The 12,126-nt window shown below is 47.9% G+C and overlaps 1 protein-coding gene across 1 annotated transcript in view; it reads left to right on the forward strand.

Moving 5' to 3' along the window:
- ZC3H12D (zinc finger CCCH-type containing 12D) overlaps positions 1-12,126 on the forward strand; it is a 36,296-nt gene that overhangs the window by 3,287 nt on the left and 20,883 nt on the right. The window contains exon 2 of the mRNA XM_025383631.1: positions 7,982-8,356. Within this exon, the coding sequence (XP_025239416.1) occupies positions 8,052-8,356 (305 nt within the window). The 5' untranslated portion in view covers positions 7,982-8,051. The remainder of the gene's footprint in view (positions 1-7,981; positions 8,357-12,126) is intronic.

The following is a 12,126-nucleotide window of genomic DNA, read 5'->3' on the forward strand; positions in this document are numbered from 1 at the left end:
TTTCCAAGCCTCAGTTTCCTCACCAGCAGGAAGGGAACACTTGTATCTACCCCATCTTCCCACCAGGGGTAACGGGAAGGCCTTGGATACAAAGGCTGAGCCACGGCCGGGAGCGTGGCTCACATCTGTAATCCCAGCATTTTGGGAGGCGAGTGGATCATTTGAGGTCAGGAGTTCGAGACCAGCTTGACCTACATAGTGAAACCCCATGTCTACTAAAATACAAAAATTAGCTGGGCATGATGGCATGTGCCTGTAGTTTCAGCTACTCAGGAGGCTGAGGCAGGAAAATCGCTTGATAATCAGGAGGCAGAGGTTGCAGTGAGCAGTGAGCCAAGGTCGCACCATTACACTCCAGCCTTGGCAGCAGAGCAAGACTCTCTCTCAAAAAAAAAAAAAAAAAAAAAAAAAAGCTGAGCCACAGGAAGTGAACTTTTCTGTTCCTGTCGCCTGTTCCTTTCTTCTGTTCCTTTCTCTCTCTTAGTTCTCACCCTCTTTTCTTTCTTCCACATATCCTCCCTCTTCCCTTCTTTCTTTTTCTTCCCAATTAAAACAAATGTCACAGTGCCTGTGTGGGGAGGGATGGAGGTAGCCGGGCTGTCAGTGGTGGGAAGGCTTCTGAGAGGTGTGGCAGTGGGGTTTGCCTGTGAGGTAGATGTTCTGGGCGAGGGAAGAGCCTGACTGGAGGCCTTCTGGGCTCAGTGAGTGGCCCTGGTGTGAGGCTGGCCTGCCAGGCTGGGTGAATGTCCTCTTCTTTTATGGAGTCTGGGCCGCAGGTGGACCTCAGCTGAGGGGACAACTGTCCTGAGAGAGAAGGACTGGTCACCAGTCAGGGAGGAGGTAAGGCTGGGCTGGAGACAGGTGACCAAGAGCCTGGAGGGTGTGTTGGGCCCGGCTGTGATGATGGTGTGGAGTGTGACACGGCCCTTCTTCCTGCTTGGAAGAGCCAGTCTCTCTCCAGCACTTCCGTGGCCTTCTCTGCCCCTCAAAGGAAGATAAGACCTTCCTCACCAGTATTATTATTTTTTTTTTTCAGACAAAATTAATTTCACTCTTGTTGCCCAGGCTGGAGTGCAGTGGCGCAACCTTGACTCACCGCAATCTCCACCTCCTGGGTTCAAGTGATTCTCCTGCCTCAGCCTCCCGAGTAGCTGGGATTACAGGCATGCGCCACCATGCCCGGCTAATTTTGTATTTTTAGTAGAGGCAGGGTTTCTCCATGTTGGTCAGGCTGGTCTCGAACTCCCAACCTCATCCTCACCTGTATTTTGATAGCACATTTTTCTTTTTCTTTCTTACTTTGTTTTATTTTTTTGAGACAGGGTCTCAGTCTGCTGCCCAGGCTGGAGTGCAGTGGCACAATCATGGCTCACTGAAACCTTAAACTCCAGGCTCAATCAATCCTCCCACTTCAGCCTCCTGAGTAGCTGAGACTACAGGTGTGAGCCAACACGCCCAGCTAATTTTTTTTTGTATTTTTTGTGGAGTCAGGTTTTGCCATGTTGCCCAGGCTGGTCTTGAACTCCCGGTTCAAGTGATTCGCTCACCTTGGCCTCCCAAAGGGCTGGGATTACAGTCATAAGCCACTGTGCCCGGGCTCCAACTTTTATTTTAGGTTCAAGGATACGTGTGCAGGTTTGTTACATGGGTAAATTACATGTGGTGGGAGTTGGGTGTATAGATTATTTTGTTACTCAGGTAATGAGTTTAGTACCTGATAGGTGGTTTTTCAATCCTTGCCCTCCTCCAACCCTCCGACCTTAAGTAGGTTCTGGTATCTTTTTTTTTTTTTTTGAGACAGAGTTTCAAGCTTATTGCCCAGGCTGGATGGAGCACAATGGTATGATCTCAGCTCACTGCAAGCCCCGCCTTCCTGGTTCAAGCAATTCTCCTGCCTCAGCCTCCCGAGTAGCTGGGATTACAGGCATGTGCCACCACACCCGGCTCATTTTTTTTTTTTTTTGGTAGAGACAGGGTTTCTCCATGTTGGTCAGGCTGGTCTGCTTTGGCTTCCCAAAGTTCTGGGATTACAGGAATGAGCCACTGGGCCCGGTCAGTGCTGGTATCTATTGTTCTCTTCTTTGTGTCCATGTGGACTCCGTGTTTCACTCCCACTTATAAGTGAGAACATGTGCTATTTGGTTTTTTGTTTCTGCATTAATTCATCTAGGATAATGCCCTCCAGCTCCATCCATATTGTTGCAAAGGACATGATTTTGTTTTTTATGTCTGCATGGTGTTCCGTGATGTATATGTACCACATCTGAAAGCACATTTTTCTAATTGAATGTACATGCTTATCTTCATGGTTTATGGTTCATTGTTAACGTTTTTTGTCTGTTTTATTGAACTGATTGTGAATGAGTTGACATTGGATTGTCTTATTTTGTTTTCATAGAGCTGGGGTGCAGCACAGTGCTGGTGTTGAGTTGGTGAGTAGCAAATGTTTGTTACACAAAGGATACACAAAGGAGTGAATGAGCTAGGGTGGTGGTGGTGTGAGTGTGAAGGGGAGGGTGGTGATGGAAAATGTCCAGGAAGTAGAATTATTGGCCAATGGGATGTAGAGGTGAGGAAAAGAGAGGAGTGAAAGGGGACTTCGAGATTTCTTCTTTGGGCCTCTGGGAGATGCCATTCAATAAGATTGGGAGCCCAAGGAAAAAAATATTTGAGGAGACAAGATAAGTTTAGCTTTGGACATTTAGTTTTAAAAATCTATTAGGGCATTGTGGCACACACCTGTGGTCCTGGATACTTAGTAGGCTAAGGTGGGAGGATCATTTGAGCCCAGGAGTTCAAGTCCAGCTTGGGCAACATAGTAAGACCCTATCTCTAAAAATTAAAAAAAAAAAAATCCATTAAACTCCTCAGATATACTAGGCATCATGCTGGTGCTGGTGATTCTGAGGCAATAGGTCAGGATACCTGAGTAATTCAGCGTCTTGAGAAACAGAAGAATGACAATTCACTGTGTTATAAGACAGGTGTGAGCAAAGTGCTATGGTAGATGAGATGGCCAAGCTGCTCATTCTGTCTGTAGGCACAGGGATGACAGCTCTGAATAACATCTGAGCTGAATCTTGATGTCTTCCAAGACAAAAAAAGCCTTCCAGGTAGAGAGGAAAACATATGTAGAAACACAGTGCTGAGAACATCCTGTTTTTTTGTTTGTTTTTTAAGTTTAGTTTTACTTTTTAAGAGATAGGATCTTGCTCTGTCACCCAGGCTGGGGTGCAGTGACGTGATCACAGCTCACTGCAGCCTCGACCTCCTGGGGTCAAGTAATCCTCCTGTCTCAGCCTCCTGAGTGGCTGGGATTTCAGGCACACACCACCATGCCCAGATAATTTTTAACATTTTTTTTTTTTTTAAGAGATGGGGTCTTACTATGTTGTCCAGGCTATTCTTGAACTCCTGGCCTCAGGCAATCTTCCCACCTCGGCTTCCCAAAGTGCTGGGATTACAGGCACGAGCCACTATGCTTGGTGTGAGAACATTCTGGAATGCCTAGGGAGCAGGGAAATGTTCAGCATGGCTCTAGAGAAGGGGTCAGGTGTGCCAGGGGTGGGCAATGAGGTGGACGGTATCAGGGCTGCTTTGTGACAAGCTCATCAGCCTGCCTAGGAATTTGGTGTATTTATTGTAGCCAATGAGGAGATTTCGGAGCAGGTGGCGAACATGATCAGACTGGCTACAGGTCAGATGGAGGCTGTTACAGTTGTCGGGTGTGGGGTGAAGACGGCAGGACTGAGGTGTGGGTGGGGCAGAGGACAGTAGGAGATAGATTTGAGAGGGCCAGATTGAGGGAGTAAACACTCTGGATGTTCTGTACTGGGGCCCTGGGTGAAGGAGGGCATGTCTATAGGTCACCTACTGGAGTTAGCTATGTGGAAATACCTGTTGGAACAGCTCTAGATTTAAGAATAAACTTTTTAATTTCAGAACCCCTTTATACTCTTAAAAATTATTAAGAGTCTGTTTATGTGGGTTCTATCTATCGCTGAATATGTACTTTATTAGAAATGAAAACGAAGAACTTAAAAAATTCATTTATTTCTACATAAATAATAAACCAATTACACTGACATAAATGACATATCTTCATGAAAAATAACTTTATTTTCCAAAACAAAAAAAAATTAGTAAGAAGCCTGGCACTGATTCACATTTCTGCAAATCTCTTTAATGTCTGGGTTAACAGAAGACAGCTGGATTCTCATACTTGCTTCTGCATTCAAGCTGTTGCAGTGTCACACAACATGTAGTCTCTAGAATATTCTGTTGTACACATAGGAGAGGATAAGAGTCAAGTACAGAAATTACATCTTAGCATTATTATAAAAATAGTTTTTGTTTGTTTGTTTGTTTGTTTGAGATGGAGTCTCACTCTTGTTGTCCAGGCTGGAGTGCAGTGGCGCGATCTCGGCTTACTACAACCTCCGCCCCCTGGGTTCAAGCAATTCTCCTGCCTCAGCTTCCCGAGTAGCTGAGACTACAGGTGTACACCACCATGCCCAGCTAATTTTTGCATTTTTAGTAGAGAGGGGGGTTTCACTATATTGGCCAGGCTGGTCTTGAACTCCTGACCTCGTGATCCGCCCGCCTTGGCCTCCCAAAGTGTTGGGATTATAGGTGTGAGCCCTGTGCCTGGCTTAAAAATAGTTTTTACTTTGAAGATGCCCTGAAAAAATCTTGGAGTCCCCCAAGCTTCCCTAGACCACACCTTGGGAACAACTGAAGTAGTCACTTAGCAAATATCTGTTGTGTGACAGCATTCTGAGTTCCCATAATATTTAAATAGCATGCACAGCGTTTGTCTCACAGACTTATAACTGTGCCCAGTGTTCCGTGGGAGGTGTGAGCAAATCATGCAGCTGTGGGGCCCATCAGAATATAGGGGCTGGTGGAGGGTCTGGGTGGCACCCCAACACTGAAGGATAGGGGACAGAGCTGGACCGATTTAGGGAAAGAATGAGGCCAAGTTATACAGCCTAAGGGAACAGATAGTTTCAAGAAAGGGCAGTCCACAATTTTTAATTTAAAATAACAGGTCAAGGAGTGGTTCCCAGTTTCAAAAACGGCAGAGAGGTGGCATAAGGCAAGGACTGTGAAGATGTTGCTGGAGTTGGCAGTTAGAAGGGGCTGGTGCCCCTGGGGTCGGTTTCATTATTTCACGTGGTGCCTGCCATCAGTGGGCTGAGGTGGAGTGGGAGGTGAGCAGGTGGCCGCTGTGGCAGAGGCCTCTCTGTCCAGGGGACTGGCTGCGAAATGCCCTTCACTTGCCAGACCCTGCCATTGTTAGATCTGCTCTGGCTCCTGAACTCCTGGGACAGGCCTGCGGAGAATGCCAGGCCAAAGTGGGAACCTGGCTGAGAGATGTGATTGATGCAAAGAAGTCAAATAGGAGAAGAGGGACTGAAGGTCAGGAGCCTGTGATACTGAGATGAGGATGGTGTAGAAAGGTGGATATGCCAGAATGTTCACTGAGCCTGATTTGTAACAGCGAAAAATGGAAAACAGACCTTCATCCTATGACACATGGTTAAACACTGAAGAACATATTCACTCATTCATTCATTCATTCATTCACTAATCAACACGTGTACATTGAATTCAACCGTGTGAGTCACTGTCCTAAGTGCTGGGGATACAGTGAGCAGCAGAACAGGTAAACTGGCATGGAAAGATTTCCAAACTGCAATTCTATTCTTTTCTATTCTATTCTATTCTATTCTATTCTATTCTATTCTATTCTATTCTATTCTATTCTATTCTATTCCATTCCATTCCATTCCATTCCATTCCATTCTGTTTTTATTTTTTAGACAGGGTCTCGCTCTATCACCTGGGCTGAAATGCAGTGGTATGATCTCGGCTCACTGCAGCCTCAAACTCCTGGGCTCAAGAGATTTTACCGTCTCAGCCTCCTGAGTAGCTGGGACTACAGGCCAACGCCACCATGCTCAGTTAATTTTTTTATTTTTTTGTAGAGTCAGGGTTTTGTCATGTTGCTGTGACTGGTCTCAAATTCCTAGGCTAAAGCGATCCACCTGCCTCGCCCCCCAGAGTATTGGGATTACAGACATGAACCACTGCGCCCAGTCAAAAATGCATTTTTTTTGTTGTTGTTTGGAGAGATGGAGTCTCACTCTGTCACCCAGGTTGGAGTGCAGTAGCACAATCTCGGCTCACTGCAGCCTTCGCCTCCCAGGTTCCAGCGATTCTCCTGCCTCAGCCTCCCAAGTAGCTGAGATTACAGGCATGTGCCACACGCCTGGCCTATTTTTATATTTTTAGTAGAGACAGGGTTTCGCCGTGCTGGCCAGGCTGGTCTTGAACTCCCGACCTTGGGACCCACCTGCCTTGGCCTTCCAAAGTGCTGGAATTACAGGTGTGAGCCACTGCGCCCAGCCCCCAAAATGCATTTTTAACAATAAAAGTAAGTTGCTTAGCAATAAGTGTAATATGAGACCATTTGTGTGAAACTAAAACAAAACAACTCTAAAACAATATTTGTGTTTATCTATTAGACATGCAAGTAAACTTATAGAGAAAGCACTAGAGGGATGCAGAAAAACAGTAGGGGAAGCGAGTGGGTTGGGGTGCGTAGGAGAGGCATCATGTATTTTATTCATCGTTGCTTGGAGTTTTCGCTTGTAGTAAATATGTTTTCATGATTATTTCTGTATTAAAAAATTTATTTTTTTGAATATGTCAGTCTTTGCGGGTAGAAAAGAGAGAGGGACCCAGGCTGTCTAGAGTGTTCCTATTGGTTTAGTCGTCTTCCATTAGAAACCATCTATCAGGCTGCAACCCCCTTGCCAGGTCACCCCCCACCCCCTGGTGTAGGCCAGGACATAATGCCTGGCTGGGACGGATCAAATTTGGGGTAGGCCCTTTTTTTTTTCTTTTTGAGATGAAGTTTCACTCTTGTTGCGCAGGCTGGAGTGCAATGGTGTGATCTCGGCTCACTGCAACCTCTGCCTCCCAGGTTCAAGCGATTCTCCTGCCTCAGCCTCCCGAGTAGCTGGGATTACAGGCATGCGCCACCATGCCGGGCTAATTTTTGTATTTTTAGTACAGACGGGTTTTCACCATGTTGGCCAGGCTGGTCTCTATCTCCTGACCTCTTGATCTGCCTGCCTCAGCCTCCCAAAGTGCTGGAATGACAGGCGTGAGCCACTGCGCCCGGCCGGGGCAGGCCCTTCTATTGCAGAGGTTCAGTGTGGTCTGAGTTAATCATTAGGGAAAGCTGTGCAGGGCACCAAGCAGAATTTGGGTGGGAGCACTGCCTTTCTGGGAGTAGAATTCACCAGGGGGCACTTGGCCTTGGGTAAGCCAGGGGCCTTTGTTAGTCTGCTTGGTCCCAGAGCAAAGCACCATAGACTAGGGGCTTAAGGGAAATTCATTGTCTCAAAGTTCTGGAGCCTGGAAGTTCAAGGTCAAGGTGCCTGCAGGGTCGCTTTCTCCCTTCTCCATGAGTCTTCATATGGTGGTCCCTCTGTGTGTTCTGTGTTCAAATTTCCGCTTCTTATAAGGACACCAGTCATATTGGATTTGGGATCTCCTTTTAGAGGTCCTAGCTCTAAATATAGTCACACTCTGAGGCACCAGGGTGAGGAATTCACCATGGGAATTTTGGGAGGTCACTATTCAGCCCCCTACAGAGCCTGAGAAACAAGAAATCTGTGTCTGGCCTGTCCTGAGTGCTGGGTGCACGCTCAGCCCCTGCAGCCCTGGTGTGTGGTCGGGGTTCCCTGCCAGGCAGTGTGGGGTAGAGGCCTCAGAGAGCACACTGTGAAAGCAGCGTGATTGCTTCTGCAGCTCCGCAGCCACACTGAGCAACTGAAAGTCCCCAAGGGGACTGGGCTCCACCTGATTTCCTGACAGCTAGGCCGGGAAGGAGCCAGCGCAGGCATACCTTGCCCTTGCCCCAGTCTGCCCAGGAAACACCTGATGGATGCGTTTTTTTTCTCTTTAGCTCACGCCTGCAGGGCTCTGAGAGGAGGAAGCCTGGGGCAGGACCTGTGCCGGTGGCCGCTGGACACAGCATGGAGCACCCCAGCAAGATGGAGTTCTTCCAGAAGCTGGGCTACGACCGGGAGGACGTGCTCCGGGTGCTAGGCAAGCTGGGCGAGGGCGCCCTGGTCAACGACGTGCTGCAGGAGCTTATCCGCACGGGCAGCCGCCCGGGGGCCCTGGAGTACCCGGCTGCACCCAGGCTAGTGCCTCGGGGCTCCTGTGGGGCCCTGGACTCTGCCCAGCGTGGCCCGGGGACAGCCCTGGAAGAGGACTTCGGAGCCCTGGCCAGTTCTCTGCGACCCATAGTGATCGATGGCAGCAATGTGGCAATGAGGTAGCTTCCCTTCATCCTGTAGCTGGGGCTGGGGAGGCCCCTGTTCGCAGGAGCCCTGAGAACTGTCCCTCTTCGCTGTGGTTTGGTCCAAAGAGCTCTGGGGCCAATGGATCAGGCTTTGAATCCCTGTGCCGTCTCTTAGTAGCTGTGTGGCATTAAGCAAGTCATTTACCCCCTCTGAGTCTCATTTTCTCCATCTGTATAGTTGGGATAAAATCTCCGTAGAGGGTTTTTGTGCACAAAATGCCTAGGATAGTGCCTGACACAGAGTAAGTGTTCAACAAGTGTAGCTGTTATTATCATAACCCAGAGGAAGAGCCTTCTTTTGGGGAAGGTGTGGTAATGAGGGAGGCGCCCTGGGTCAAGTGTTGGCAGATGTGGCTTCTTGTTGGGAGTTTGTTCCTAACCAGCTGCGAGACTCTGGGAAAGCTGCAGAACTCATTTCCTCTTCTGTGAAAAAGGCCCACAAATATCTCTTCTACTCTCTCAAGGTTATGAGCATCAGAGGGGCTGGTGTGCTTTGAAGTGTGCTGGAAGCCCTCTGCTGGGGTTGCTGGGGAGGTGGTGTTGCAGTTCCCCAGTTAAGTTTGAGAGATTTGTTTGTGGCCCCCTCAGCTACAGATGCGGCTGTGTGAACATTTGTGTGTTGGCATCTTTGTGGGTTTCGGAAATGCCAGCCTCATGCCCGAATTGTTATCTGCCTGTCTTGGCTATGCTCCTCTGTGACGGAATCTCTGCAGCCTGCCCCAATACCCTGCTGGGCGAAGTGGGGCATTGCTCAAACAAGTGGATTATTCTACCACTTGGCTTTGTTACAGCCGTGCAAAGGGCAGAGCCATAGGAAATGGTTTACTCACAGCTGTAAATATATGTGCTTCCCTTTTCAGAAGCTGAGTTACTTCCATCGTAGGTGGGAATCCATAAAAGCAATTCTCCACAGTGCCGAATGTGTCAACAGAGCCTCCAAGAGTTTCTCCTGGGGATTTGGGCTCACTTTGGGTTTGGTGTTGCAGGACCTAGGTTTGCAATGGTTCAACCCAGATGGTCCAGCCTCAGGGGCTGTCCCTGCCCTTTTTGAGGTGTGTACTGAGGGTTTTTTTTTTTTCAACTTTTAACCAGCTAAGTCTCCTTGGCATTGATGACATCAGCAGGCGATGGAGCCCTCTCTTTCTCCTGGGACTTAGGGGCTGGCCCAGGGGGTCTCTGTTGCATTCTCACCCATGTCATGTATAGGCACCAGATAGGTAAACCTATGAAATCCTGCTCAATTTAAGATCTCTGGGAAGCTAAAAGGATTTTTAAGAATCCAGTAGGCTCCGAGGGTCCTAGAAAGTCTAGAAGGGGTTGTGAGAAGGGCCTGGCCTCTATATGATCTGAGCAAGGAACCTCTCTGTCTGGGCTTCCATAGAAAGAAGGCTTTGAATGCTTAAATCAAAGACCTTCCCAGCCCTAAGGTTGTATGAGTTCTGTGATTCCAAATCAAAAGAGCAGAGTGGCTGTAGGGTAAAAAGACTATTTCGGGGCAACAAGAAACATGCCTGGTCTCCAGAGAATCTCTTTGGGGACCAGGCATGTTTTAGAAATTGTTATAACAGGATAGTGGTGGAGGGTTTTGTTTTTATGGGAGACTCTGTGGCTGCTTGGAGTCAAACTTAAGCCACATCGTCTGTTAGCACATGACCGTAATGTGTCCTGGGTACACCCATTGATCGCCCACCTCTGCCCCTCACCTCCCATGATTGCAATCAGAATAATTTTCTCATGCTCAGTCTGTGTGGGTTGCACATCGAAACCCTTACTCAGACTTACTACGAAGAATGTGTCAGAGCATAAATGTTTTCACACACTGGCTACCTCCAAAACCCCTGAGTTCCAGAGCACATGTACCTATGCTCTGTGTGTGTCATATATGGACACACACACACACAGTGTGTCTACACACACACATATCCCCTCCCTCTGCCCCTGGATCCCAGTAGTTAGGGAAAAGAGACAAATGGCACAACCGCCACCTGATCACGGGACTTAATTTGTTCCTTTTAAAGGCAAGTTCTGGGGAGAGTGGGGTGTGAGGTTCCACCCTATCCTCTGCCCCTTCTGTAGTGACATCTGTTGTGTCCTCCAATGGGATTTTCAGCAGGACACACGTTCCCTGGGTCTGCCATATCCTTAGTCATGAAAGGTTCAAGCGGGTGCTTACCCTTCACAGGCAATGGGTGATTGAAACCCAAAGTGGTGTCTCATTGTTATCTGTTGACCTCAAAATTCAATTAACCTCAGAAACACGGTTTCTGAATATTCCCTTTCACTGAGGTTTTGTAGTATTGCAGACATTGCCATTTTCCGTTTTTGAAGGCAATACTGCTTCATGCACTGTCTGGCCTTTCAGTGGTGGGGAGGGGCTTAAAGACCGAATGGGACACCTGTTCTTCCCTCCTTGAGCGGATGAGAAGTATGGCTCCTGTTGGTGGGAATGTTCTTCAGTGTGCCTGTTCCTGGCTGTGGCTCTGTCCCCTGGAAACGTCCTTCTGGAAATTCTAGAGGAGAATCTTTTTATTTTTTCCAGCTTCTAGAGACTGCATTCATCAGCTTATGGCCCCTTCTATCTTCAAAGCCAGCGATGGCCTGAAATGATACACACAATGTGGCATGTCTATGTACATATATGTGTTTCTCTGGGGGAAAGATTTATAGCTTTCAATAGATACTTAAAAGGCCTGTCATCCCCAGAATATGACAACCCACTGACGTAGAATGAGAAATTACAGATAATACTATGCTTTATGGCCAGGGATTTACTTTTCCTCTGCCTTTCAGGAGGCACTAGGCCATGTGTCCCCTGTTAGCACAGAGAATGTTAGAGCAGACCATCAGTCCTTGTTCTGACCCTCTCAGTTACACAGGAAGGGACCTGACAGGCTTGACAATGGTCAACACTGACTTGAATCAGACCCTGACCCCCACCTGTGCTTCCTAACCATGACACAATAGGTAGAAGTTTCTGTGGGCTTCTTTCCCCAGTGTTTCAGAATGTTTAGCCCAAGGCTATTGGTCATGCTTGGCTGAACCCAGAAGGCCTGGCTGCCGCTCTCTGGAGGCTGACAGAGTGGGCCACTGGCCCAGTGCTTTTTACAGAAATGGGCTCTTCTAAGCAGGACTACTGGCATCATTCATCATTTTGTTTAAGAGGTGGGTCAACATAACAAGAACTACAAGTGATGATGTGGGAAGAGTGGAAGACAAGGACCTGGTAAACAGACCTATGGTTGCTCCCAGTTTTGCTGGACCTCTTGCTGCACCCCATAAAGGAAACCAAGGGAGGTCAGAGGCATGAGACTGCTAGGCCAGGGCTGCCCAACACAACTCCCCACAGTGAGGGCAAGGCCCACCCCTGCCCTGTCCCCCCAAAGCCACTTGCCACGTGTGGTCATCGAGCACTTCAAATGTGGCCAGTGCAACCAAGGAACTGGCTTCTACATTTTAGTTTTAAAATTAATTTTAATTTAAATGTGAATAGCCAGGTGTGGCAAGTGGCTACAGATTGGACTGTACAGCTCTCCCTTTTCAGCCATCCAGCTGTGTGACCTCAGGTAAGTCACCTGGCTTGAGCCCTATTTACACAATTAGGAGGTTGGACTAAACCTTAAAAGGCCTTTTCATCTCTAACAGGTGAGGATTCAAGGTGGCTATTTTACAAACGCTTGAAATAAATAAATACACTTTATTTTATTTTATTTTTTTCTTCAGACGGAGTCTTGCTGTTTTGCCAG

The sequence above is a fragment of the Theropithecus gelada genome, chromosome 4, assembly GCF_003255815.1.
Source record: "Theropithecus gelada isolate Dixy chromosome 4, Tgel_1.0, whole genome shotgun sequence".
Taxonomy (NCBI): domain Eukaryota; kingdom Metazoa; phylum Chordata; class Mammalia; order Primates; family Cercopithecidae; genus Theropithecus; species Theropithecus gelada.